Source organism: Haliaeetus albicilla, chromosome 22 (assembly GCF_947461875.1).
Source record: "Haliaeetus albicilla chromosome 22, bHalAlb1.1, whole genome shotgun sequence".
Classification (NCBI taxonomy): domain Eukaryota; kingdom Metazoa; phylum Chordata; class Aves; order Accipitriformes; family Accipitridae; genus Haliaeetus; species Haliaeetus albicilla.
The window spans coordinates 15,580,170-15,607,640 of record NC_091504.1 but is presented as its reverse complement, the minus strand read 5'-3'; the positions used below and the strand labels follow the sequence as shown (position 1 = coordinate 15,607,640).

Genomic DNA, 27,471 nt, shown 5'->3' with positions numbered 1-27,471 from the left:
CAGCCGCCTTTACGGCAGCGGGCGGGTTTCCGGCGCTCGGCGTCGCTTGACGGCAGAAGGAGCAGAGAGGGAGGAGGGAGGACAACAAAGGGGTGTGAGGGGCCGCGGCGGCATGTGAGGGGCGGCAGCGCTGGGGGCGGCTCAGGTGAGGCGCTGGCGGGCGGGGGCAGAGCCGAGCCAGGCCGGGCCCGCCGGCTCCCGCTCTCCCGGGGCTGCCTCCGCCGCCCTGCGGCAGCGGGGAGGCCCCGGCGGAACGCCGCGGCCGGGCGGGGACGGGGCCCGCTCCCCTCGCGGGCAGCAGCCCTTCTCCCGGGCGGAGCTGCACAACGGCCTCGGCCCGGCGCCGCCCCGCGGGCGGGGGAGGCCGTTTGCCCGGCAGCGCCTTGCTGGGGCTGTTCGTCTGGGCGGGGGGCGGGTCGGGCCTCGCCGGCGCCCCCGGGGCTGCGGGCCAGGCCGAGCTGGAAGCACCCGGGGAGCTGGGAGCCGCAGAGGGCAAAGCGCGGACAGACGTGGTTAACGTCGCGTTTAATTTTTTTTCAGTTGGGGCTCTAATTCCGAAACGAGTGGGTGCTGCCAGGCGCTTTTAAAAGAGTTGCGGAACTTGATTAACTTAATATTTTATCCAGCGCAGTTTTGGGGTGCTTAGGGGTCGTGTGAATAAACATTTGCACTATAGAAAAAAAAAAAACAAATTTCTTTTGTAGTTAAAAATAACGCTGGGGCAAATGTAAGCTACGGAATGTATTCCATGGTTATTGTGTTTAACATTAAATGCAAAAAAAGGGAAGGAGCGTGGTCTAATGAATGCAGTACGTAGTCGGGGAGTTAGAAGACTTCATTGCTAATCGTAGTTTTTCTGGTGCAGCGTGGCTGGGCCTTAAACAAGTTGCTTTGCTTCTTTGTGGTTCTGTAAAGCTATACTGTGGTGTGCTGCGGGGCTGCTTGAGAATTAGTAGAAGCACTCGTAAATAACTTTAATAATTTAAAGCTCTGTTTAAGTACTGAATGCTGTATGCTTAATACAAGTATATATAGTTTTGTTAGCCCATGGAAAAACAACGAATGTGCAGTTTAATTCTTTCAGATGAGTTTCAGTTGCACCTATTTTGTATTTGCCGATGAGCTGTTCTTGAAAACCTACCTCCTGGCTTCTCTTGCCAGGAGAATGCACTGAAAGTTTCAAGGATTTATTTCATGTCAGTAGCAATGCATTTCTGGAGCAATGTGGCTAATGCTGTAGACTTAAACAGTGTTTTCCTCAGACTACCTCACCTGTGCTGCAGGTCTTGAAGAATATTCCTGGACTAAAAAGGAATAGTCAAGGCTGTGTCCCATATGCATAATTAAATTTAACATAAATAATGCAGGCTCAGTGATCTGGCAGTAGTGGAATTCGTAAGACCACCATGATTTTTCTCTGTCTTACCTTAAAAGGTATTTAAAGCATGCATTTTTTTTCTCTTTAGCAGGTGGGAAGAATGAAAGGAAGCGGGGATGAAAGAATGTTGAACCTTTTTGTTTGGCTGTATGATGGAAGGAAACAGGACAGAGAACCTCTGCAATAGATCGTTTGGATGGCTTCAGCGAGAAGAGAATGATGCTAAACCATGGCTCTGGAAACTTTCTAATTGCTTTTCTGCTGCTGAAAAGTCTTTGCCTTGCAGTGCGAAAACGGTAATTTATTGTTTTACTAAAAGCATGGTTGATATCCTGATACAGAGCGGTATAACTAACTGCAGTGTTATTGCTGACTAAAGGGGGCGAGTGGGGAGGGGAGAAAGAGGAGACAGCAGTTACCATGGTAAGTACAAAATCTACCTGGGGATTTAAGGTCTGTAGTTGTGTTTGCAGCTCTTTCATCAGTGTTGGTGAAAGCAGGCAAGTTGCTTTGCTTGAAGGGCTTTACTTTCTACAGCTCTGTTTGGAATAACACAACTGACTGCTTTAAAAGTACATAAGGCAGCTTCTTGAAAGCTCTGTGAAGTTATTGCTGAAGAGTAGAGTAGGGAAGTAGTCTTTATGCTTCCAGTTTTTTGTCAATTTAGTTTGGAGGTAACTTTAGAATTTTCTGAATTATTATTATTATATAGTAGTTACAGCAATTGTGGATACTGTTCTTTGTGAATGTCTTATTTTTTCTTGTTTCCATTGCTTTAAATGTTCCTGTTCTGTAACTGTATGATTCTATACTTTTAAGATGCAAAGTGCTAAGGAATAGGACAACACAATGACTTTGAGCAGGCAAACTCCAGCTGTTAAGTAACATTCATGCATGTTCAGTCTGACTTTGAGTAAAAGACATGGGGGAAACAGATAAGCATGTATCCTCTTGTGTTGCTGTTCTCATGTGTCAGGGGTTAAGAAGGGATCTGCCGTAAATTCTGGAATTAAACATGTAGAATGGTTCTAGACAGATTTTTGGCAGACTGTATCTTCAATTCGTAAGACGTGGCATCAGGCAGAGAGGAATCGTTTTGAACTTGGGTAATCAGTTATTCGTTACTGTGTGGTAGGAAATGCATTAAATTCAATTTGGAAAGTAAAAGTAGTTCCAGAGTACTGGCCTAAAGCTCTGAAGCAGCGAGTTGTACGCAGGTTAGCTCTACTGACCTTGACTGTTATGGTGTTTCTCATAACCTTGCTTAGTTTTCACTGCTGCTATTTAAAAAAAGAACAACAAACCACTGTATTTTTGTCTATGCTTTTATGTCTGTACATCTTTGGTATCTTTAATCAAAGTAGGCAAAAAGTACTTACGTAGTTGTTGTGAAAATTTAGTCTTCTCTGTCCTCAGTTTGTGCTTGATATAATTTCTATTTTTTTAAGGTCTTAGTCTTTTAATGCATTACTTCTAGAAGTTTAATACAATTTTAAAGTTTTTATTCAAAGTAAAAGATCATTACTTATGTACCTCCAAACTGAGGTTTTTTTACTTTACATTGCATCTATCTATGTTTGCTTTTACAAGAAAAATCTTTTTTTTGCTTTGCAATTTCAAATCTCTCTCAGCCGAACATTTTTCTGCATTTCAAATTGTTTTACAGACCCATTGCTGTTTGGTTTATAGCTCTTTGGTTTTGTTGCTTCCAAAATCCACTGATACAATATACTTCGTGTTCAGATAGTGAGGTAATAATAATCATAAAGATAACACTTTTCAAAATTTCTGTTATTGTCAAAATTGTAACAGTCTAAAAATACGCTTGCTTATACTATAAAATCATTGGTTCATTTATCTATCTGAACATAACTGAGCTTTCATTTTCCAGAAGGATTACATGGAGAACAAGAAAGCTGCTGCAGAATTGAAGGATGCTTCATTTCCTCATAATGCTGGCTCTAAACTGTTTCCAGCAGTACCGCTTCCTGATGTTCATCCTCTTCAGCAACAGCAAATACAGCTTTCACCTGGCCCGAAAGTAAGCTGCTGTGCTCATGGCTCTGACTCTTCTTGTACTCCACAAATGCATTGTGGTGGTGGTGGTGGTGGTAACTTGATTCACCCTGGCACGATATTAGACTCAAAAAGCACTGGGACGATTACGTGTCAAGTAGGGTCAGGATTTGCTTATCCGTCTGCACCTTCACTGAAGAGCCCTCCAACTAGAAGCAATTTGGCAGGCATTGCAAGTGAATTCCCTGGCATGTGCGTAGAAAACAGTGTATCTTCCTGTCAACATCTGCCCTGTTGTGGAAAACTCCATTTTCAGTCCTGTCATGGTAATGTGCACAAACTGCATCAGTTTCCAGCCCTTCAGAGCTGCACATCTTCTGGCTATTTTCCTTGTTCTGAATTCACAACTGGGGCTACAGGTCACTTGGATGAGCATATTGCACAGTCGGAGCTAACGTCGCGTGTGTGCGCCAACCCTTTGCACCTAAACATGGCACCTTCAGTTTGTTTAAAGGGCTCTCACTACTGCAATGACTGCTTGAGCAAGGTTTGTACACATTGTGTTTCTCATTCATTAAGCATGGTATATGGTTAATGTTGAAATAATGTTACTTGAGCAAAACTCCAGCTTCCACGGGTTGCAGCTTGCATCCTCCTCGTTGGTGATGCACAGTTGAAGTGTGCCAGATATCCTTTTTGAAGATGATCTCTTTTCTGAGGTAACATTCAGTTCGATAGGAAGACAAGAAGCTATCACAATGTTTAGCTTACAGGGGATCTGTAATGTACTCAAGCAGAATTTTGAATGGATTTGAAAGACAGTTATCTCTTCCTGACAGCTCTAATTAAAATGTTCCATAGTAGTGACTCTGAGAAAAGGCTAACAACAGTTAACATGTACCCTTGGGCAGCTGATCAAATAAAGATCCATTTGTAAGTCAGGTGAAATGTCTGATGCTATGAGGATATTCTAGTTTTGGTTTGATAGGTCTTAGTCCAGTCTTCCCCAACTTGTAATTTATATTTCAATACCAATTTGGTACACTTTAGAACTGATTAAAACTGTGCTTGAATTTTAATAGGAATTTCAAGTGAAATAATATATTCAGCTTTGCAAGATATGTTACTTCTAAATTTGAGTTTCCATTATAAAAGTGAAATGTCTTCATTTCAAGAAACTAAATGGTGAATTCAGTATTGTCGTTGCTTAACCCCAGCCAGCAACTAAGCACTGCGCAGCTGCTCGCTCACTCCCCCCAGCTTATATACTGGATGTGATGTCACATGGTATGGAATACCCCGTTGGCCAGTTTGGGTCAGCTGCCCTGGCTGTGTCCTGTGCCAACTTCTTGTGCCCCTCCAGCTTTCTCACTGGCTGGGCACGAGAAGCTGAAAAGTACTTGACTTGAGTCTAAACATTACTTAGCAACAACCCGAAAAGATCAGTGTGTTATCAACATTCCTCTCATACCGAACTGAAAACACAGCACTGTACCAGCTACTAGAAAGACAGTTAACTCTATCCCAGCTGAAGCCAGGACAAGTGTGTTTGGAATTATGACCACTATTTTTGTGGGGAGAGAGGCAATTCAACCTTGTACTCTTAATTGTGCTGATTTCACGTGCTAGGCTTTTTTTTTTTTTTTTGGAACATGTTTTTAGTACTTCTTAAAGATGGCCTGTCTTGATGTGCAGAGTTCAATAGCGTCTTTCCTTGCATTTGGAAATCCAGAGCTAAGTATGCTAGGAAAAACTCTAGGAGAGGAGCTTCCTTCATGCAGTGAGACTGTTAATTAACTTTGTAGAGTACAGCTGAACTTGTATTTGTTGCAGAAGGGAAACTGAGCGTTTCTAGCATGGAATAGTACGTGTTAATATTGTATACTAAATGAACATGTATTTTGAAAAATTGTCCCAACAGCCAACCAGAAACAACCTAGTTGATGCTGCTAAAATCTGGCCAAATATTCCTCCTCCAAGTGCACAGACTGCACCTGCTCCTATCCCAATATGTAATGGCTGTGGAACCAAAGGAACAGGAAATGAGAAGAGTTTGCTACTGGCAAGCAGCCTTGGCAAATCACCGCAGAAATATGGTAAACCACGTTTGTTTGAAACTTGCACTTAGTGGATGTCCTCCTTAAATGCTGTTGCACATGAAGAGTTCCCTTAAATTGCACTGTTCTCTGGAAACTTCTGTGAAGTCATAGAAGACTAAACAGTAAAAAAATACCTTGTTTCTGTTTCGCAAAGTCATAACTTGGATTTACCTGTTGTGACTACCTAGTTAACTTACTGTATTGTCTCCACAGACTTTTGATTTTTTTACTGTTATATTTTTTACCATTTTAAGAACTAGAAAAAGAAGATCTAAGGACTTGGAAGCTATTTCATTCTGGTGTTGTATAAAGAAATTATCTTCAGACATACTTAGAAAAGCTTTTTCTTAGTCTGTAGTGCAGTAAAGTTGTAATGTTTATAATTGCAGTATAGCTTTTTTCAGTGTTTGTGAGAGGAAAACATTGTGTGAAATAACTACATGGTTTTTCTACAGGGTTAGTACTGCTTCAATTACAAAATCATAGCTAGTGTTAAAGTTATAAACTTAAAAAAAAAGTCATGGGAGAAAAATTGGATAGCTTTACTATAATTTTAAGAGTACACCCATTTTTAGGTTTGTAAGGTGCAACACCCCAATTAAGTGTCATTACAAAATGCAATTCCAGTGAATCTTGCAGAAGAATAACTAGTCATCATATACCTAAACAAATACACTTGCTGGCTGTGCTTTATTTTATATTCTCAGCTAACTTTAATTCTTAGCTTGTTTTTTGACCTGTGAGGATTCTGCGTCATTCCTCATGTTTCTTTTCCAGTTGTTCTGTGGGCATGGAATGGGTGTATAATGTTAATTCAAAATTAAATAGATATTCAGAGTGCTGAAACACCAGAAACTTTATTTGCACTTCTTAGCCTGTAATAGCAAAAATTCTTAACCTCAGTCTCCTGAACTGTAGGATACCTTTGTGTTTGTTCCATACTGCCTTAATTTTCTATAATCACGGTCACTATACTGGTAATCTCATCCAGTTTTGTTTAGATTCTGTATCTAACGCACACTGTAAATTTGAACAGCTTTCATCTTTCGCTTCCATTACGGATACAGCACCCGCTGAGTTTAGTGTGACACAACTTCAGACAATTTTAGTGTCACATGCCACCTCAGCATTTGATAACATTTCTTTTAAATACATTACTTGGTTGTTTGATAGTTTAAAAGTAAAGCTGAGGTTGTCTTGCATCTTTATCCTAACTTAACAGTGACTGAATTTCTGTTTAAGACTGATCTGAGGTTTAAAGTTTCTCCCTTAAAGAGAAACTTTGAAAACACCTGATTTGTTTTTTAGATTCCTTAAGCAAATAAAACTGAACTTGTGTTCCTGGGAGTGTTGTTCTCTAAAACATAAAGCTTCCCATATACAAAGTTTATAGTACGCTAAGTTTAACATTTTTGGTATTTGGAGATTAAAATGAGCTGTGTTGTTAAACCTGTACAGGGTCTCCGGAAGTTGCAATAACAGGCCAAGTTCTGGAAAACTTGCCCCCCATTGGAGTCTTCTGGGATATTGAAAACTGTTCAGTTCCCACTGGCCGTTCAGCTATAGCAGTTGTACAGAGGATTCGTGAAAAGTTTTTTAAAGGTCACAGAGAAGCAGAATTCATCTGCGTGTGTGACATTAGTAAAGAAAATAAAGAAGTTATTCAGGAGCTAAACAACTGCCAGGTATCAAAACAGCATCTACTTGGTGTTCTTGCTTGAGAATTTGTGTACTCTGAGTGTGCTAATAGTGATTCGTGTTCACTAAAGCTGTATGTTAGCTTCTGTGTTTAGTGCATGAACTTACAATTAGTTTATGGGTTGGGTCTTTAATGCTGAACTTTCCTGGTGTGATACTTTTTAAAACTGAAACTGCATTCCATTTTTTGTAGATTACTGTTTTAGCTGTAGTTCTAGTGTTCATAGAGGATTTTGATTTCATCCAGTAATAAGTGGTGGTGGCATTTCTAGTGTTATCCTCCAAATCTGTGACTAAATCATTAACCTAAAGGAACTATGACTCTGTGAACTTAATTTCTTTTACTTTTGTTAGTGAGTACCATGCTGATTAGTGAGGACACTTGTAAATTAGTGGTATTGACTGGGGCACCTTTAACATTGTATATTTTCCATCAATACCTTTTGTTTCTTGGTATTTTTTTAACTTTTTGTGCAGGTTTCTAAGTCAGAAATTCCCTTCCCACCCCCTGAATTGCAGATATGATAACAGGTTGACAGTTTATCTGCTTATGTGAGGTAAAACAAACTGATAGTGAGTACTTGCTATGTTTGTCACCCCCTTATTTCAAATGAGGGTTTGTGGAATGTTTTTAAGGTATGTAGATGGTGATCTTTAACACAGAACAGCAGAACTCATCCCTACGACATTGCTGTATAACTGGGGTTGAAGTTCGTTGCTCATTAGAACAGTTTGAGATCCATACATGTTGTATTTCATGCACGTGTGCATTAATTTATCTAAATAAAAGGAGCACGTAAAGGCTTGGTTTTATGTTAATGTTTAAAAAAAAATTATATTTAGGCAAGCATAGTTCACATCAAGCTTTCCTTTAGAGCTCATCTATATTTCCACAGGTGACTGTTGCACACATCAATGCTACAGCAAAGAATGCTGCTGATGACAAACTCAGACAGAGTCTTAGGAGATTTGCTGATACACACACTGCACCTGCCACTGTGGTTCTTGTGTCAAGTAAGTGTTTGTGGTACTCATCTACAGTGCAGAATTCATTTCCTCTCCTCTTCAGTAGTACTTTTTGTATATGACAGTATTCTGCTTTCCAAGGGTTGTGTTTAGAATCAGCTTTAACTGAATTGCTCAAGAATTCTTAATAATGTCAGTGGCAGCAAGGGAGAGATGAGAACTTCGCTTAGTTAAATTAGCACTGGAATCTGATGTCTTTTTGAGTGTCAGTAGGTATGCATATAAATACTGTCTAAAGTTAGACAGCTTCAGCAGGAAGCTAATAAAGTAAAACTCATTGAGTTTTCCTTATGGTAATCTTTCAGAATGCTTTGAGCAAAATGTGTTTGATTTGTTTTTTATTCTTGTAGCAGCATACTATGCAGTTGAATATGCAAGCCACTCAACTATTTAATTGCTGTGTGTTGCCTTGGGTTTCTCCCTAAAGCTAAACAAATGCTTGTTAAAGAAGTATACAGTACCAGTCAAATGCCTTGCTGATAAATTGCTAGAAGTTGCTATTAAAACGAAGCCCTTGTCTGAGACTGAATGCTAACTGCCGATGTAAATTATGTCTATTGAGAAGCCTTGTAGCTGTTAGTGCTTTTTCATTGGAAATTTTCAGTAATAAATAGAACTTGTCAAGTGAGATCTGGGGTTTTGTTTGTTTGATCTGATTTTTTTAGCTTTTTCATGTGCTTCCTTGTTCTTTTTTTTTTTTTTTTTCTCCAGCGGATGTAAACTTTGCTTTGGAACTCAGTGACCTGAGACATCGACATGGTTTTCGGATAATTTTGGTACATAAAAACCAAGCTTCAGAAGCACTTTTACATCATGCTCATGAGCTTATTTGTTTTGAAGAATTTATTTCAGACTTGCCACCAAGGTTACCACTGAAAATGCCGGTAAGGTTTTTAATTCTTAATGCGACAGACACTTTGAAGTGTCAGCTTCCTTCCCCCCCCCCCCCCCCCCCCTCTAATTTAGGGGGAGAGCAGGCTGAAATTATGTGTGTGATTTTTATGGTGAGGCATGATGTCTTATGGGTATTTGACTGTTGTCTGTATTTCAGTTACCATGTGGATGTATGCTTTCTGCTTTAAGGCTGAAAGAATGAAATAATAAAAGAAGAAAGTAATTAACTGAAAAAGTAAAATAGCAAGGTCACATTCTGATCACTAAATATTTTATCAGATAATGTATCTTACGTGCCTTTCTTTCACTGGCAGAAAGTTAGGGTAAGAACTTAGTTGTGCATTAAGACAGCTCTATGACGCTTTCTTGACAGTTTTGAGTGACTGTCTACTGTTTTCTTGGGGTTTTTTGTCTTCCTGATGATTACCTGTAGATTTGCTGTGTTGTCTTGGCACAGCACTCACGACCTTTTCTTACTGTAAAATAACTTCTTGAACTATGTGTTCACATGCATGTGTAGAATATATAGAATGCTTGAGTTGCAAGCAGTGATGCTTTCTTATCTGGAGAAGTGATCAAGTATTGATCCATTGATCAGGGACTCTGTAGTCTCTTCTAACTTTAAATTATATTGAAGATGGAAGTTTGAGGATCTACCTTGGTATGAGAGTTTACCAACCAAATTGAATGCTGCAAAAAGAATTACTTGGTGGGGGTGGGAGGAGAGCATGTGTCATCAGAATCAATGTAAAAATATTCGTTTTGAACAAGGGGCTATTCTGACACAATCAAATTAAAACCTTAACTCCCTTTAAACAGGCATGCCATACCCTATTATATGTTTATAACCTGCCAACAAACAGAGACAGCAAAAGTGTCAGTAATAGACTCAGGCGTTTGTCAGACAACTGTGGAGGGAAGGTGCTGAGCATTTCTGGAAGCAGTGCAATTCTCCGTTTTTTAAATCAAGAAAGTGCTGAACGGGCTTGGAAGCGAATGGAAAATGAAGATGTTTTTGGTAACAGGATTGTAGTGTCTTTTACTCCCAAAAACAAAGAACTTAATGAAACAAAAAGCTCCAGCTCTGTGGGAACTGAAAAGCTGAAGTCTCCCAAAAAAGTTAACAAGAATACAAAGCTGTGCCTCCTCAACAAAGACTCAAGCGATCAGTCTTCTGGTACCAAAGGCTCTGCTGGGAGAGGATTCCAGACTCATGGATCTGTCATCAAACCCACAAATGTTAAAAGTTTACAGGTATTGTTGTTCTAACTTGTTTAGTATTCTTGCTTTTCCTCATGTTCTGAGGATTGTGTCTGTTACAGCTTTAACTTGTCAGTCCTATTTAGTGAATAACTCTAATATATAGTGACATTCCCGAATGAGAGCTGTATTCATCTGCTTGGAAAGCAGACAATGAATTTGAGGGTTGTTTTTCCCTGCTCCCTGCCACCTTTTTCTCAATTTGGAAATACTGCTGGTACTTACTGAGTCTTAAATCCTAGGCCAGTTTTGACTTTTGTATTGGTGTTGAGTATAACATCTGGAGTGATCCATTTTGCTAGTTTTAAGGTGAACTAGGGCAGATCTACAGTGTAGCAAAAATATTTCAACTAATTGACGGTTTACTATTTTCTGTCACAGAAAATCAAATATTTCTGGTTATGAAGTGCCAATGAAAATGCTATTAAAGAAAAATTTGTCAGTTATCTATGTTTCCATCACAAGGAAAGTCTCTGGTAAGGAATGTCTGGTGCTTTTATGCTGACCTTTCATCTGTTTCATATAGGAGCTGTGCCACCTTGAATCAAAGACCATCAGTAGAAATACTGAAAACCAGCAAGAACATTTAAGAGAACAAATTCCTTCTCCTCAGAGTAACTCTAATGCAGCAATTCCTGTGTCTCTGACAACCAAAAAGATTGGAATGGGAGAATCATCCTGTAAAAGTAGTCAGAAGTATGTTTTAAAATAAAAAGACATCAATGTTAGCTACATTTTTAATGTGAATTCTGCAACATAATGTGTTTTCTTTTTCTTACATATATTTGTAAATAGAAAAGAGACCTCTGCTTCCAGGAGCATTACCAATTCTCCTGTAGATAAAAAAGATAAAGATGAAACTGTATTTCAGGTCAGCTATCCCTCTGCTTTCAGTAAGTTGACGGCCTCCAGACAACTCAGTCCTTTGCTCATGTCTCAGAGTTGCTGGTCATCTCGGTAAGTATCTGTGTCTTATTTGGGAGGTGAAGTGAGACTTCACCAATATATACCTCAATTACTGACAGCTGCACATGGAGTTGTGTATGCTAAGCGCATTACTTTAATAAACTGATTTTTTTTGTGGAGGCAAAAGGAAACTGTGATGGTGCTGCATAACATCTAACAGAGTGTGGATGTAAATACAAGGTGGAGTGAACTCTTTTTTAGAAACTTACTATGTGGCAGTTGTTTCCTGCGAACTTTGTCTTTAAAGCTTCTGAAAAATCTTCAGAGGTATTACAGATATTTTATTCCTCTTCCAGTGCCTTTGACGTTCCCAGTAGAAATTTACCCAGGCCCATTAAACTCTTGTAGACTTAAATATCTGGCCTTTGCCAGTTATTAAAATCATGTGAATGAGTTTGACTTTTTTAATATGTTAGTAAGATAGTGCAAGACTTGGTGCCAAATATTATTAAATTGGGTGACTTTGAAACATAATATGAATGACTTGCTATGAGGGGAAAGGAAATATTTGTCTTGTTATGACATTTTGCTTGTGGTGAAATTTGTTTTGCCTGCACATATATGTACTAGGAAAATACCTTCAGAGTACTGTATTTGTGCACTTGACCTATGTCTTTTCTGAATAATTTTGAGATGTATCTATCAGAATTGTGCAATAGCTACTTTAGCTCATAAATGTTTTTATTTTACCCAGGAGTATGTCTCCAAACATCTCAAATAGATCATCTCCACTCACGTTTAATGTAGTAAACCATACCAGTGGTACAGACTGCCCTGATCCTTTTGCAAATGGTACAGACATTCAGATCAGCAATATAGATTACAGATTGTCCAGAAAAGAGTTACTGCAAAATTTACAAGAAATTTTCTCAAGACATGGCAAGGTAAAGGCTAAAATACCTTTATTAAACCTGTTTTTAAATACTTACTGTTTAGGTATTTATGTGGACTTGTGGTCTAGCTTTAAGTGAGTAGGAATGGACAGGTATCCAAACATGACTTTTAAACTTTGTTAAAAGGAGGTACTGTGTTTTTCCTTCAAAAAGACCAGATCATCACTTGCACTAGGTTCTTAATTTGCATGTGGTCTTCACAGATCTGATATTCTGAAGTTTTTTGTGTATAAAATTCTTACTGGCTCATAAGTCATGCAGGGAAGAGACTTAGGCTTTAGCTGTGTAACCTTTTTAAGCTGTAAAGCTGAATTCCTAATGTCAGCTTAAAAATCACAATAAAAACTGAGTTTTTGTTTTGAATCAGAAATGGTCAAAACCAGGCATGGCGAGTGTGAATCAGTAAAAAACAGCTATGCAAGGACAGGTCATTTCTGCAGCAGCCTGTTTCTGTCTGATCTGTAGATGACATTCTTCTGGCATAATCTTCTACATGGGAAGATGATACCTGTGTTAAAGGAATATCATGGTCTTGCCTTGGCCAAAGCTCATTGCACTCAGTTCTTGTTTGCATCGTCCTGCTGGCCATGGTTCACCATGCTCAGTTCCCTTTTGCATTGTATTCAGCTCTTGGCTGAATGTTGGCTTGCCTTGAGTTAATGTTTTGTGGTAAACATATAAGATGTTTTTGTCCTTTCAGGTAAAAAGTGTAGAGCTCAGTCCTCATACAGACTACCAGTTGAAAGCTACAGTTCGGATGGAAAATCTGCAAGAAGCCATCAGTGCTGTCAACAGTCTTCACAGATATAAAATTGGCAGTAAAAGGATCCAGGTCTCATTAGCAACGGGAGCTGCTAGTAAATCACTCTCTCTACTTAGGTAATAAGCACTTTGGCATCTTGTTAATTATTCTAGCATGTATTTAGTGGCTGAGAGATTATTTAAAATACTGAGCAAAGGAATGACAGGGAAATAAAGTAAAATCTGTTTTAGGACCTGAGGAATGTGTTAAATACAACGAGGCTAGTTTTCAGTTCAGCATTTTTAGACTGCTTATATTTTAACTTGCATCTGAAGAGACTAGATCTCTGTTAAATAGTGTTTAATAGTTTCACCACTAATCTTTCATAATACTGCTATAACTCAGTAACTTAATTTGTGCAGCTGAGTTAAAATTACACTTGGCATCTTTATTTCTTCTTTCCTCCCAGAAAGTGCATATGAATTTTCTGTTTGAGGATGGGATGCACAGTTTAAATGCTGTTAGTGTTTCTTTGATCTCCATTTTCTATATGGAAGATGATAGAACTAGAGTGCTGATGCTAGTGAGAATGCAAGTATTTTCCCTTTCAATTTTTTCCTTCCTGAAAGAAAGCATTAGGAAAAAAGTTGTCTTCATCTTTTCACTGGAGCGTTCTGTGAAAATAGTGCTTGGAGTGTGGAGTATTCTGCAGTTATGTACCACTTGCAATTGTATAATTTACAACTTTTAACTCTTGCCTTTTAGTTTATGCCTGTTCAAAGTTCTTAATGTAATGAATGGCCAGGCTGGTAACTTAAAATGGTGCAGCTTTAATGTTGCATTTTATAGATGTTTGAAATCTTACCACCACCTATGAAAGATGCAACTCCTTTATTGACATTATCTAACAAATTAGCAGGAACGTTACTACTTACACAGTCCTAATCTGAAGTGTCAACTTCTGTAGTGCTGGGATGGAAGGGAATGCAATTTGTCCTGTTAGATTTATAGTTCATGAACTGCATCTAAATATCTCACCAGTTTGGGCTGGAGACTAATACTAACAGATTAATTTTATGCTAATGTTACAAAACTTCTTTTCTAGCTCAGAAACAATGTCCATTCTGCAGGATGCACCTGCTTGTTGTCTGCCTGTGTTCAAATTTGCAGAAATCTATGAAAAAAAGTAAGTTCTCAGTCGTTGTTTTTCTGTAGTGCTTCTAAAAAGAATCTGATCTTGTGTGATTGTTTTACAATGAATTATAGAGAGTAACAGAATGGAGTGTTACGGTTTTTTGTTGTTAGATGTTGCAGCATATTATCTATCCAGAGGCAATGACTGTAATACTGCCCTTAGAGGGTTATACTTTCAGTATTTTACTTCATTTTTCTACATTGGGATGAATAGATTAGTCACCTTAACATTTTGCAGAGAATAGTTTCTAGCATATTCCTTTTTCTTAAACAAAAAATGCACATTATTGCATTCTGTAACTGTGTTTATAATGTGTATTTATTTCAATTTTTTCTTTTAGATTTGGGCATAAGTTAATTGTATCAGACTTATATAAACTAACGGATACTGTGGCAATCCGTGAACAAGGAAGTGGGCGGCTGGTGTGCCTTTTACCCAGCAGCCAAGCCCGCCAGAGTCCACTGGGATCTTCACAGTCACATGATGGTTCATCAGCAAACTGTAGTCCTATAATATTTGAAGAGTTGGAATATCACGAGCCTGTTTGTAAGCAGCATTGCCTGAATAAAGACTTTATGTAAGCTGTGTATAAAATACTATAAAATCTTACAAAATATTTGAACAGCATTTAACACTTACAGGTATATTAAAGTTGAGGTATATATGTTCATATAGCGTGCTTCAGTCACTGTTTATATGCTTACAAGAATAAGTTGGGCAGAAAATTGTGAGATGGTACAGTGAGTTTTCTAGGCAGTTCTGGATCAGCCTGTTCAGGTAAGATTATTGTATTCTAACACAGCTGTCAAGATTGAATACCTCTTAAGCAGAAGCTGAAAGGTACACTACCTTCTTCTGGTTATATAGGGAAGTTATACATACTAGAACTTTCTATTAGCCTGAATTTCATTATGTAATTAGAGCTGGAACTCATCATTCTTCTTTGTCCTCCAGCTGCACTTAGTAAGTGATTCATACTGGGTTGAAGATTTCCTGAAGCAATATATTGAGTTCTTTGTTTTATTCAACAGCAGCCAGGTTGTGCTACTAGAGCAGTTATTAGATGCTCACTGTTAACTGCCTGGTATGTGCTGCTAAAATTTAATTTGAAAATTTTAATCTAATGATGATAAAAATGCCATCTTCTAAATGTTGCTTGTCTTCTGGAAATATGCTGTAGCTGTATTAATTTTTGTGAAGAAGAAAAGATGGAAGTTGCTTGTGACTGTGTCTAGTGGTATTGTCAACTAGTAGCAGTATATCGTATATGTGTAGTATAATGTTTACTCTGGGTGTCTATGTGAGCACAGGCATACTATGATAAAGCTATGTGTAGAATGAGCGTATAAACTTCAACCTCTTGTTTTTACAGTGAGCATGAGTTTGATCCAGATTCTTATAGAATTCCTTTTGTGATTTTGTCTCTGAAGACATTTGCTCCCCAAGTTCACAGTCTTCTACAGACACATGAGGGTACTGTGCCTTTACTAAGGTAACGTATTTTAATTTAGGCTTTTAGCGTGAAGCCTGATCAGTTAAAGATTTAAAACTTTATTGATGGCTGTTGTAGTGCTCTGAAACTAACTATTGCATAAAAACTCCAGTTCTTGTGTAAGGTAGTATCTTTTATAGCAAATAAGTGCCTTATAAAATTATTACTTTCTGAATTCATGTTGAGCAAAAAAAAGATGCACTTATTTAAAATGTGCATTTTATGAAGACTTCTGTAATGTTTTAGCAAGCTGTTGAAGCCTCTTGCTCAGGAAGTGTCTAAAAATAGTGATATTTTTAGGGCAACTGTTATAGTGGTATTTTAGTGTATAATGGAAGCTTTTTTTCTTCCAAAGTTTTCCTGATTGTTATATGTCAGAGTTCAGTGATCTTGAAATGGTGCCAGAAGGCCAGGGTGGTGTTCCTTTAGAACATCTAATTACCTGTGTTCCTGGAGTTAACATTGCCACTGCCCAAAATGGCATTAAAGTTATTAAATGGATACATAACAAACCACCACCTCCTACTACAGGTAAATATTTCTATTTAAAATCTTTTCTCTGAACTAATCTTTCTGCTAAAAAATTAAGAGTAGCATAAAGTAAACATCTTGTATAATTGTTAAACTTCTTATAAAGAGAAACTTTTATCTTGAATGTTCATTCTTTTTTTTATTTCCTCCTGTGCTGTAGCCTGTGTCTTAAATGAAGTGCAGTGTTTAGTGACAGAATATTAGCGAAAGGTTCAGTAATATGATTTTTTTTTTTCTTTTAGATCCTTGGCTTCTACGTTCTAAGAGCCCTGTAGGTAATCCACAACTTATTCAGTTCAGTAGAGAAGTGATAGATCTACTTAAAAGCCAACCGTCCTGCGTCATACCTGTCAGTAAATTCATCCCAACATACCATCATCACTTTGCAAAACAATGCCGTGTGTCTGACTACGGGTATTCTAAATTAATGGAGCTGTTAGAAGCAGTGCCTCATGTACTGCAAGTGAGTTATATGGCACTGTTCCTTTTAACTTGGGGAATTGTATCTTCAACTATCTGAATTACTGGTTGGTATTGTATAATAGAAGCTATGCAAATATCTAGTCCACCTTGAAAGAGATGGTTAACTGAACCTTGGATTGTAACTGTCATCTTTTTTTGAGATGTCGTTTCTCTTTTGTTATTGTCCCCACCCTCCCAAAACAACTTCTGGGGGAATTAATTCTTTATTTAATCTAAGCCTCTGGAATAAAGTTTGAAGCTGCTTTTTAGCCTGTGGCTAGCACTTGAGTAAAAGGTTTTGGTTGTGTTGTTTACCGTAAGAACACAGCAAACGCTGAGTGCTTCTAAGTTAGGCTGTAATGCATAGCCTGTGACTTGAAGGATTTCTGTGTGAAATAAGTCATGTGGTAATGTGGCCTTACATTACAAAAAAGAAACACTATGGTCACATCAGCTTACTGTGAACACCAGTTGATTGTAGAATTTTAAAGTAACCAATACAAATATGCAAAAGCTGCAATAGCACTCATGGATGAAGCATTTCTTAGTTTCTTGACAACATACGCATTAGTACAGAGAGTGTATGGCTTCATGAGGCTGCCTTTCCAAACACTGTCTCTATTACATCCTTTATTTCTAGCCTACCTATACTAGAACTGGCTTCTAAATATCTTGTAAAAGAAATTACTCGGGATGCTAAATGTGAGTGATCAAATAAAATTTCCTTTCAGATTCTTGGTATGGGTTCCAAACGCTTGTTAACTCTAACGCACAGAGCTCAAGTGAAGCGCTTTACTCAAGACTTACTGAAGCTTCTCAAATCCCAGGCCAGTAAGCAAGTTATTGTGAGGGAATTCTTACAGGCTTATCACTGGTAAGTTACCTTTAATGAAACAAGAACAACTGTGCAGGTCGTGTCTATCAACAGTGGTTTTGAAACCTACTGCAACAGAAGTCAGCACTTTAAATCTTAGTACAAAACTGTGGCAACTATATTGCCTCTCTTGGGATGTGGAAGTTCAAACTTCCAATGAAAACAAAAATTAAAAGCTCTGTGGCAGACTTTACTGCTTCCTTTAGTACTAGGTTCATATAACTTTATTGGAGTTTGAAATGGGCTATTGTATTTCATTAGTTCTCTCTGAAGCCATGACTGCAAGGTTGGATTTAAGCAAGCAGGTCATGGCACATTAACATGAACAATAAAGGGAAAATTTAGTGTTAGGCTTTCTTTAGAGAGAAGTGCAAAATAAATAGACCAATTGACAATAGATGCTCTTACTACTTTAACTGGATCTAGCAATAGTGCAAAAATGAAAAGTAATACCTGTCTTGCTATTGTCAGGAAGAACGTTCTGTTCTAGCATGGTAAAAAAAAAGGGTGTTTTTTGTTGGTTTTTTTTTTTTAAGAACCAAGAATAATTTTTTCCTTGATATGAAGAGAGAAAGCAGTACTTAAGTGCTTTGAGAAAACTATATTATCTTAGTGCTACATGTGGTCTACCTTTTGTGTGCTGTTGTGTTGCATGTGCCAACAGCTCCTTTTTGGGAATGCATGCTTCTACTTGTTTCCTTTATTGGCAAAAATACGTTATTGGTTGTTTCTAAATCTACTAAACGTGCATCTCCATTGTAGTCAGCTCTGGCCATTTGTTGAATAAGAATATATGTGAAGTGTTCTTGCTTTTGAGAGGTTCCTGTTGGGGAGGTGGGGAGAGTAAAATACCTTTTAATATGTTACATAGTATTGTGAACCTTAATATGGTGTTTTCCAGGATACGGTCTCTGCCTTCTCTTGTGACCTAATCTTGTTTAAACAGAGCATATGTCTGTAACTATTAAGCAAATACAGACTGTTGAAAGTGTAGCCATATGGAGCTGTATGACATAATTACATTTTTTTTAAATCACTTAAAACGTGAGCTTGAAAAATATTGTCATTTACCACGACTGGTTTGAGGCATCCACTGGTTCATAGATAGAGCTTTTTCTTCCTATGTCATCTGAACCATCAGTGTGTCTTGTTTTTCTGGTTTGAAATGGATAGATAATTTGAGTTAAGAATGCTTTCACCTTTGTTTCACATGGTAGTATTATTGCCAATATGAAAATTATGCTTATTTTCTTGGTATTTGAGGCTTATTGTCACAACTTACAAATTTTTTGCCTACACAGCATGCATTAATGCTTGTATTACACAATTGTATAAAACTTTCAGGTGTTTCTCTAAGGACTGGGATGTTACTGAGTACGGAGTGTGTGAATTGGCTGATATAATATCAGAAATTCCAGATACAACCATCTGTTTGTCACAGCAAGACAATGAAATGGTAATTTGTATTCCCAAAAGAGGTATGTCCATGTACTTTTTTTACCGTTGCCAAATAAATTGTTCTTCTACTATTTTAAAACTGTACTAACTAAAGTATGTAGGAGTGACTTGAATTTTTTATAATTATGTTTCTACCTTCCTGACTAAGTTATAAACTTTTTAGTGAATAAAAAATTTTTCATTCTAGGAACACTTATAATGGAACAGACAGGAAAGCAGGTGGCAAAACACATAAAATAATGTTACTACTTCTGTGTGTAGTTAAACTTTCTGTGGAATGATTAGAGTGGGTTGTTGCCACACAGCAAAAATACCAACATATTTGGCTATCTAATATCTTCTAAAGTGCTGATCACCTGATTATTTTGGACTTTAAACATGTAAGCTTAGTAAAGGTCTTCAGTGGTAGAAGAAAATAGTGAGTTGGTGTGATACACAATTAACCTGAAAATCAATCACCGTATCTTCTTACTATATTCTGTTCCATTTTATAAGTGTGTTGGTACCTAGCTCTTGTTTTGTTTTTTAATTTTAGAACGTACACAAGAAGAAATTGAAAGAACCAAACAGTTTTCTAAAGAGGTAGTAGACTTACTGCGCCATCAACCTCATTTTCGAATGCCCTTCAATAAATTTATTCCTTCTTATCACCACCACTTTGGTCGTCAGTGCAAACTTGCTTACTATGGTTTTACAAAACTACTTGAACTCTTTGAAGCCATACCAGATGTCTTACTTGTAAGTTCTAAAATCCTAAGCTGTACTAATACATTTTTGAGATCTGTGCGTGACTTTCATCAGGGGTTGTATTTCTCATTAACTTTAGTATGAGTTACAAACTCTGCACCTCTAATGTTAGCCAGCTCTATTAAAGTCTTTGATATAGCTGTTTTGGTTAAATGGTCCAAGTTTTTTAACGCGTTCAGGCTAAGTTTGTTAACAAATTCAAGTTTTCTAAATTGCATTATACTTACAAAATTCAATGCATCAAAATTAGAGCTAAGTTTCATTAAAGTTGTGTTAAATTTGCTTTGAAAAAGGTTAATAGCTATTTAATTGCCTATTGTTGTATTTCAGAAATTACATAGTTTTGCTTGCTATATGGGTATCTTTCGAGGTAGCTGGGCCCTGCTACATAGCAAATGATTGTCTGGAAGCACTGAATTTTAGTTGCAGATTGTACTTTTTTCATCCAGATGAGGTAAATCACTTTAACAAAGTGTAATTTCTGTTTTGTAGGTATTGGAATGTGGGGATGAGAAAATTCTCACGCTCACGGAGGTGGAACAAGTCAAAGCAATTGCTGCCCAGTTTGTTAAACTGCTGCGGTCTCAGAAAGACAACTGCCTTATGATGACTGATTTACTGACAGAGTACAGTAAAACATTTGGATACACACTGCGTCTTCATGACTACGATGTTAGCTCAGTTCCAGCTTTAATGCAGAAACTTTGCCATGTTGTAAAGGTAATCTTTTAACTTTGAAGTTTATCCCTCTAAAAGGTATGTAATGTTGTGTTAAGGAATTTCCTGTCTCAAATTACAGGTCTCGGTATGCTTAGTATTGTAGTATAGAAACAATATTTCATTAAGTCAGGAGCAGGGGGAATTGCAAAGGGATTTTAAATGTACCTTCTATATCCCAATGATGTTCTCTTTGTTCTTTTGCAACCTTTCAACGTTCTCTCAACAAATAATAAGTAAAAGATTGTATTATAGTACTTATTTTAACATTACAAATGGTTTTTTCCCACCTGACTTCTAACTGTGTAAAAGCAATAATTTCCTGATAACTGTAGTAGTTATCAGTCTCCTAATGTTTTATAGTCCTGATTTTTTTTACCTATGGTTTGAGGCTTTGACTCTGAATGTAAATACATAGATGGTCTTACATGTTAGTGGAAAAGAAGGGTTACAGCCACATGGACATGGTCATACTGGTTTAGTTGTTCCAATTCTGTTATTTTAGCAGCTGGTGTTCAGGCTGGAGTTCAGTCAGATCCAGCTGGCTTGGAACAAAGAGTAAAATCATGTCTACCATGTGGACAAACTGCTACGCTGCTTTTGTATATTTAATTTTTTCCATGTAATAAGCTTCTTTATCCTGTGTGGTTTTGGCTACGGGAGTATCAGATGTTGGTATGTAATGTCAGATATGGCTGTGCTCAGACAAACCCCAGCCACACAAGTTATTTATAAATTAATCTCTTCCCTGTCCCTACCTTCATTCCCAATTCATTTTCTTAGGTTGTTGACACAGAGTCTGGCAAGCAAATTCAGCTGATAAATAGAAAATCTCTGCGGACTCTGACTGCCCAATTGCTAGTCTTGTTGATGTCCTGGGATGGAACGTCCTTTCTTTCTGTTGAACAGCTTAAACAGCATTATGAAACAACCCACAGTACTTCACTTAATCCATGTGAATATGGATTTATGACCTTAACTGAACTCCTGAAGAGTCTGCCTTACTTGGTTGAAGTATGTAAGCTCTTTTTCCTTTCTGGTGTGTTTCATGCTTTGAAAAGATATTGTGACTAGAGAATACGGAAGTATGCACTCCAATTCTTCATCTTCTTTTTCTAATAGGTTTTTACCAATGGTGCAACAGAAGAATATGTGAAGCTTACAAATCTGTATATGTTTGCAAAGAATGTAAGGTCCTTACTTCACACTTACCATTATCAGCAGATCTTTCTTCACGAGTTCTCACTAGCTTATAGCAAATACACAGGAGAAGTGCTGCAACCTAAAGCATATGGCTGCAATAATTTAGAAGAGCTCTTGGGAGCAATTCCACAGGTGTGAAGAATTGTTTTGCACAATTACATTGAGATTTCTGCATGGATTAAAAATAGTTATACAATTGTGGTTTCTGTTACTTGGTTTGAATTACTGGAATAGTTACCTTCTCCAAGGAGGCTTATACCAGTTGTATTTTTAATAGCTTCTGAGAAATCTGGATTGTGTAATAAGAAAAAGAAAATACTTTTTTTTTAATGTGTTTTGGTCAAATTTTGCTTAAGAACTGTTCCTGGTGAAGCCACAAACATCCTTGGCATCTTTATCAAGTGACATAATTGATTTCTGTCTTGAATGAATGAACAACTGTACAGTACTGAAGCTTCATTTTGATCAGGGTAGATTAATTGGTTTTAGGAGTGAAGAGTTGTGGGACCTTGTCAAAAGTGCAACATAGTGGAGTTTTTTTGTGGCATCTTGTCATCCACATGCCCTAAGTGCTCTAGGCTAATTTTGTGACCCAGTTTATGGCTAAAAGGTTTTCTTTAAGTAAATTAATTTTTCTGGAGTGTGACAAAATGAAATTTTGCAACTCCATGTTTAAACATATAATTTTGTTAATATATAGTTAGTATACTTTCTAGCTCTGTAGTTTGCCTTTGGCATCAGTTATTTTGAGACAGAGCTTTTACTTGGGTAGTGTAGTACAAATTAGCAACATGATTTAGTTTACTTTTAGAAATAATGTCAGTGCAAGGCTAGATGAAAGGCAGTGAATAAGCTTCTTTAGGCTTTGAGCTTAGTATGTGCTGATGTTGAATTCTACTTTTTTTTTCTCTATAGGTGGTCTGGATTAAAGGGCATGGCCATAAGAGAATTGTGGTACTAAAGAATGATATGAAAAGTAAGCTATTTCAATTTTGAGCAGTATCTTGGTTTCCTTTTTCCTTTTTTAAGAGGTGACTTGAGTAACAAAACCAAATGAACTTGCCTTTTTGTAGCTCGTTTTAGCTCACCTAGTTTTCCCCCTGCTGATCATGTGGATGATCATGGAAATCAACTTGCTGACAATAATGGACATATTATGGAGACCCCAGGATCCACTTCATCAATGGAACTAAGTCTAGGAACACCTCCTAACAACGGTAATGCAAAATTGAATTATATAAGAAATTTATTATCTTAGGGGAAATAAGCAGAGTAATCAAAGCAGCATGGGGAAAGCTGTCTGAGTTAGTCAATCTGAACTTCTGTAGAAATGCTTTATGGCTTGAAGGCTGTTGAACTTCTCCCAAAGTATATAGTTAGCCATGTGTCCTCTTGACAAGGGCATCTGTTGTCCTCAGCTGTCAGTATATATATAGCTGCTAGACTACTGTTTCCCATGGGTTTTGTGAAAATTTAAGGCTATAAGCATAAAACTAATGAGAAAAGATGGTCAGTAGCAGCTTCTGCTAGGAATGTCTCCTGTATTCTGATGAGAATGTAGTGCTCTTTTGTGCTGTTTTTATGTTGATTTTGTGTTGTTACTTATTTCCAAATAATAATGGCAGTCCTGTTTGTCTGTCCCCAGATAAAAATAACGGGGAAAGGGTGACCTCATAGTTCATATCTCGCTGTGGTCTCCAATTCTTTACCACCTGCAGGTTGGAGAACTTGGGGAATGGTTCTCGAGTTATTTCAGAAGTCTAGGCTTATCCCTTTTAATAAGGGAAATTCACTTGATTTTGAAACTTTCAGCTTAATTTTCACATGTAAATGTGTTAGGTGGTACCTAAATAGTTGATGAGATATTGGTATGTTTGCAGGGGAGTTGTCTGGTAACTGGCCCTTCTCTGTTAAACACTGTTCCTGTAGGACTTTGTTTCCACAGCTCTTCTTCTATTACTCAAGTTTGGCAAATACCAGATTTTACTGTAGGGCTATATTTACTCAGGCAAGCAATAGGTTTAACATACTATTGCTTTGTGTGCTGTATTGTAATTAGTTAGATGCTCTTGATCCAGCAAAGTAGCTCCTGAATGAATTTGACGTTAGTTAGCATTAATTAATTGGATAATAGTATTTCAAATACGGCATAGCTCTCAAATCCTCAGAATCACATCTGAAGATTTTAAGTTTACTAACTCTGAAATAGTGATGCATTCACAGCTTACAGATACTCTGAAAGATGTTCCCTTATTTTTGTAGTTTCTAATCAAACTGAGCAAGAACTTCTTTGCCTCACAAATACATCTCCCATTGACCTCTTGTGTGAGCCAGTTCCTTCCTGCCTACCATCTCCGCAACTGAGACCTGATCCAGTGGTTCTTGAGTCTGCAGACCTCATTCAGTTTGAGGAACGCCCTGCCCCTCTCTCTGGTAAGAGTTTGCTTGCCTATGTTGTATTACTTATGCATGATAACTCATACGATTTGGAAAATAAAGCATCAAATCATTGATTCTGTAAAGTTCCATTTAAATACATACATATGTATATGTATTACACAAGGGGATGCGTTGGCAATGCATGTGGCTTCCATCAGAAACTCTTGAGTACTCACTGTAAGTACCCTACTGTGATTCTCTGGCGTGAATTTTATATTCATTTTTTTTTTGCTAACCTGCATTTTAAAATTGCATTTTGCTAACCTGCAGCAACCTTTTCACCACACTAATTTCGTAGTGCTTTTCTGAGCACTGTGAGACTTTAATGTGTGAGAAATAAATTAAACTTTCTAAATAGTACATGATGCAGACAGAGCCAGAAGCAATCATCACATCAGCTGCAGAGGTGGACATGACACATCTTCTGGCTTCAAATCATGCTGACAAGTTCTTTTTAAATATTTTGTGGCCTATTATCAGAGAAACATTCTTTATTTTTCAAGAACAGAGCATCAATAAATTGAGTTGTCTTATTTATTTTAGAGATAATGATTTTAACAGAAGAAGAAAAACAAAGAATTGTTACCACAGCTCAAGAAAAATTGACCTCTGGTTCTGTGGTATCTAACACCACAGAGAATGCTTCAGTGTCTCCGTGTCAGTCCTCTGAAACCCAACTAAACAAGGAAGCAATGGACAGCCCAGCCAAAAAGCAACATAAAAACAAGGTGAAATTGGCAGCAAACTTTTCACTTGCACCTGCAACCAAGCTTTAACTCTTTCTTTCTTTTTAGTGTGAATGACAAGTACCTATGGACTCTGCACAAAGTAAAGCTATTTGCTAGCCCTTATGTATTTTAATGAAAGGCCTGGAAGAATTAATTTGTATTTAATGTATTCTGTGAAGATTTTGTTCCTTTTACACTGAACACAGCTGTTAGCAGAGCAGATTTTTTCTATAATTTTGAAAAAAATTCTGGCATTTGTTAAATTATTCTTAAATTTCACAGTTTTTCATATCTGTGTGTTCAGTAAAAGCAAAATATTAATTCAACAAAAATGGAACAGATTTTTATTTTCTTTAAGCCTCGTTGGTGGTGTAATCATACATGTAGCATATTGTATTCTATAGGCTGTTGCTTACTGGTATTGTTTCAGACAGTATTAATAAAATGCATGATCTGTCTTTCAAAAGCCTGTTGAGAAATTTAACTTGCTGACCTGAAATGAGAAGAGTGAGGGAGTTGATTGTACTCCAGAGGAGAAACTTGTTCTCTGACCTTTCAGATGACTTGTAACTGCATTGGAAATTCTTTTGTCTAAAGATGTCTGTAGAAGATTATGTGGATTTTTTGTAAAACTTGTTTTAAATGTTTTCTGTAGCTTTCAGTTCCATTTAGGAGCTTTCTAGGACATTAATGCTTTAAGCTTCCCTTTTATATTTAGTTCCAGTTGGGCATGGATTCGGTTAAGGAAAAGACTGTCTTGGTGTCATGAGTTTAAGATACAGACACACACATTTTACTGTGTCTAGAAACGAAGTTAGGAAGGTTCTGATATTTCTGAAATATGCATTTAATGCATAAATTACAGATAATGGAGCAGATCTTATTAAAATGTTTTGTGATGGAAGGTATTGATGCTATTTCCACCTGTAAGGACAGTTCTAATTACATGTGGAAATGCTAAGGTTGTTCAGCTTAACCTTGTTTTCTGTTTTTATGCATGTTCAGTAAATGGGAGGCTTATTCTTTGATATGCTGTCTTTTAGCTGTGTCTGTTTTTATTCTAAAACTTACTCCTAGTGTTGGAAGCTTTTTTCAATTTGTGGTATCTTGTGTTGGCTTTTGAAAGGGCCAGCTTTGGAAGAGAGGTTAAGTCAGTGGATGACCGTAACTCTAGGTAGCAGAAATGTCCAGTGTATGAGACTTTATACCCATTCTGGGTAACCGTGGCACTTACAATGGGTTGTATTTGCCAGGCAGCAAATAAATTGCTTGTAGTATTGAAAGAACATATACTAGAGGTTTTCCACTGGCCAACTGAATGTTTTTTAGGTGGATTCTACTGTAAAGTACAAGAGATGGAACATGGGCTCTAACTTCTCAGCCAGCAACAGGAAATGCTACTGAATAATGGCTATAGACAGAATTTTACTAGCCAGATTTTGTTATAAAATCTTTTAAATTTAGGCAAGTATTACCAATAGTGAACTTATAGCCATTGTGAATGCAGAGAAACACTTGGAAGTTTTTCTGAGCATTATGGCACAGTATTTTGAGTCCTTAGTAAACATCTACAGACATACTGCTATAGAAAGAGAAATTTAGAAGTAAGCTTTCTTGGAATGCTTTTAGTGAGTTAAATGCAAGAACATCTGCTTTCACCTTAAGTTTGATAAGGTTAACACTTATCAGTCTAGATCTTTGTTTCAGAAGAGCATGCATTTGGAAAAAAGACCAACCTGAAATTATATTGTTGAGATGCAGCTACAAGTCATCTGGAGTACTAAAGAAAACCAGGTTTTTGCTTCAGAGGAGAACATGGTATTTGTCAAAGTGAGTGTGGTGATTATACCATTTATGGAGGTCAGCATATCTTTTCTGGATTCATGTGTGATTCTGATGAAATCGCTGTTTGAAAGTAATAGAATAATACTTTTGAGAAGTTGTGTTCATAGTGTAACAAAATAGCTAATTGAATTGCAATATATTTTTTTATCCAAAGGGTTAAATGAATGATGTGACTTACAGATTTAAAAGCATTGCAACCATTAAATTCTTTAATTTAACAATTAAATGTACAACTTCAGATTCATGTCTGTTTAAAAAAAAATTCACTGAAGCCCTCAATTGATGCACTATCTTTTTCTTGGAATGGGAGGGAGAAGAAAAAATTCTTTTCTTAGCTGTCTACTTTGTTTGGACACTTTCTTTTGTGGCTCAAGTGCTGTTTTGTGTGTTGGGACCAAACAGTTGTGTCAATAAAATTTTCAAGCAAGCATAAATCTTGTCCTTGTCTGAAGACCTGAAAAAAACCCCCTGTTCTAGAATCCTTAACTTGCTGTGTCACATTCAGTTCAATTATCCAGACAGAGCAGAGAGCTAAAATTTGGGATTTAGTGAAGACAAAAGAAATAGCATAAATCCACAACTTGCTATTCTGCAAAATGAGGGTTTTCCCAATTTTTGCAATTCAGCTGTTAGCAGATGTACTCGGTATCTCTTACTGCTCTTCATACAACTTAATGTTTAGAGTTTTAGAAGGAAACCGTAGGAGCGTAAATACAATGGGTGGAAGTAAGGTGTTCGTCCTGAGTTTTAGTCTCACTTTGAAATGTTAAAATTAATGTGAATAATGTCATATGGAGTGTTTACTGAG

The 27,471-nt window shown here is 37.3% G+C and overlaps 1 protein-coding gene across 6 annotated transcripts; it reads left to right on the top strand.

Annotated features, from left to right (window-relative positions):
* Positions 1 to 21: 21 nt before the first annotated feature.
* On the top strand, positions 22 to 27,097 carry MARF1 (meiosis regulator and mRNA stability factor 1). 6 transcript variants are annotated; one of them, XM_069810006.1, is made up of 27 exons: positions 23 to 145; positions 1,467 to 1,674; positions 3,270 to 3,941; positions 5,316 to 5,490; positions 6,952 to 7,178; positions 8,088 to 8,205; positions 8,929 to 9,101; positions 9,931 to 10,365; positions 10,898 to 11,067; positions 11,167 to 11,328; positions 12,032 to 12,221; positions 12,931 to 13,109; positions 14,078 to 14,158; positions 14,508 to 14,744; positions 15,540 to 15,659; positions 16,015 to 16,190; positions 16,433 to 16,653; positions 17,384 to 17,526; positions 18,871 to 19,004; positions 19,520 to 19,722; positions 20,224 to 20,451; positions 21,232 to 21,462; positions 21,571 to 21,783; positions 22,567 to 22,627; positions 22,725 to 22,868; positions 23,914 to 24,084; positions 24,634 to 27,097. In XM_069810006.1, the coding sequence occupies exons 2-27, from the start codon at positions 1,528 to 1,530 to the stop codon at positions 24,864 to 24,866; spliced, it is 5,244 nt and encodes a 1,747-aa protein (XP_069666107.1). In that variant the 5' UTR covers positions 23 to 145; positions 1,467 to 1,527; the 3' UTR covers positions 24,867 to 27,097. The 6 variants fall into 6 exon arrangements, with proteins under 6 accessions (XP_069666104.1, XP_069666106.1, XP_069666107.1 ...); XM_069810003.1 differs by lacking the exon at positions 22,725 to 22,868 and having other exon boundaries at positions 22 to 145; positions 3,273 to 3,941; XM_069810001.1 differs by lacking the exon at positions 22,725 to 22,868.
* Positions 27,098 to 27,471: the final 374 nt, after the last annotated feature.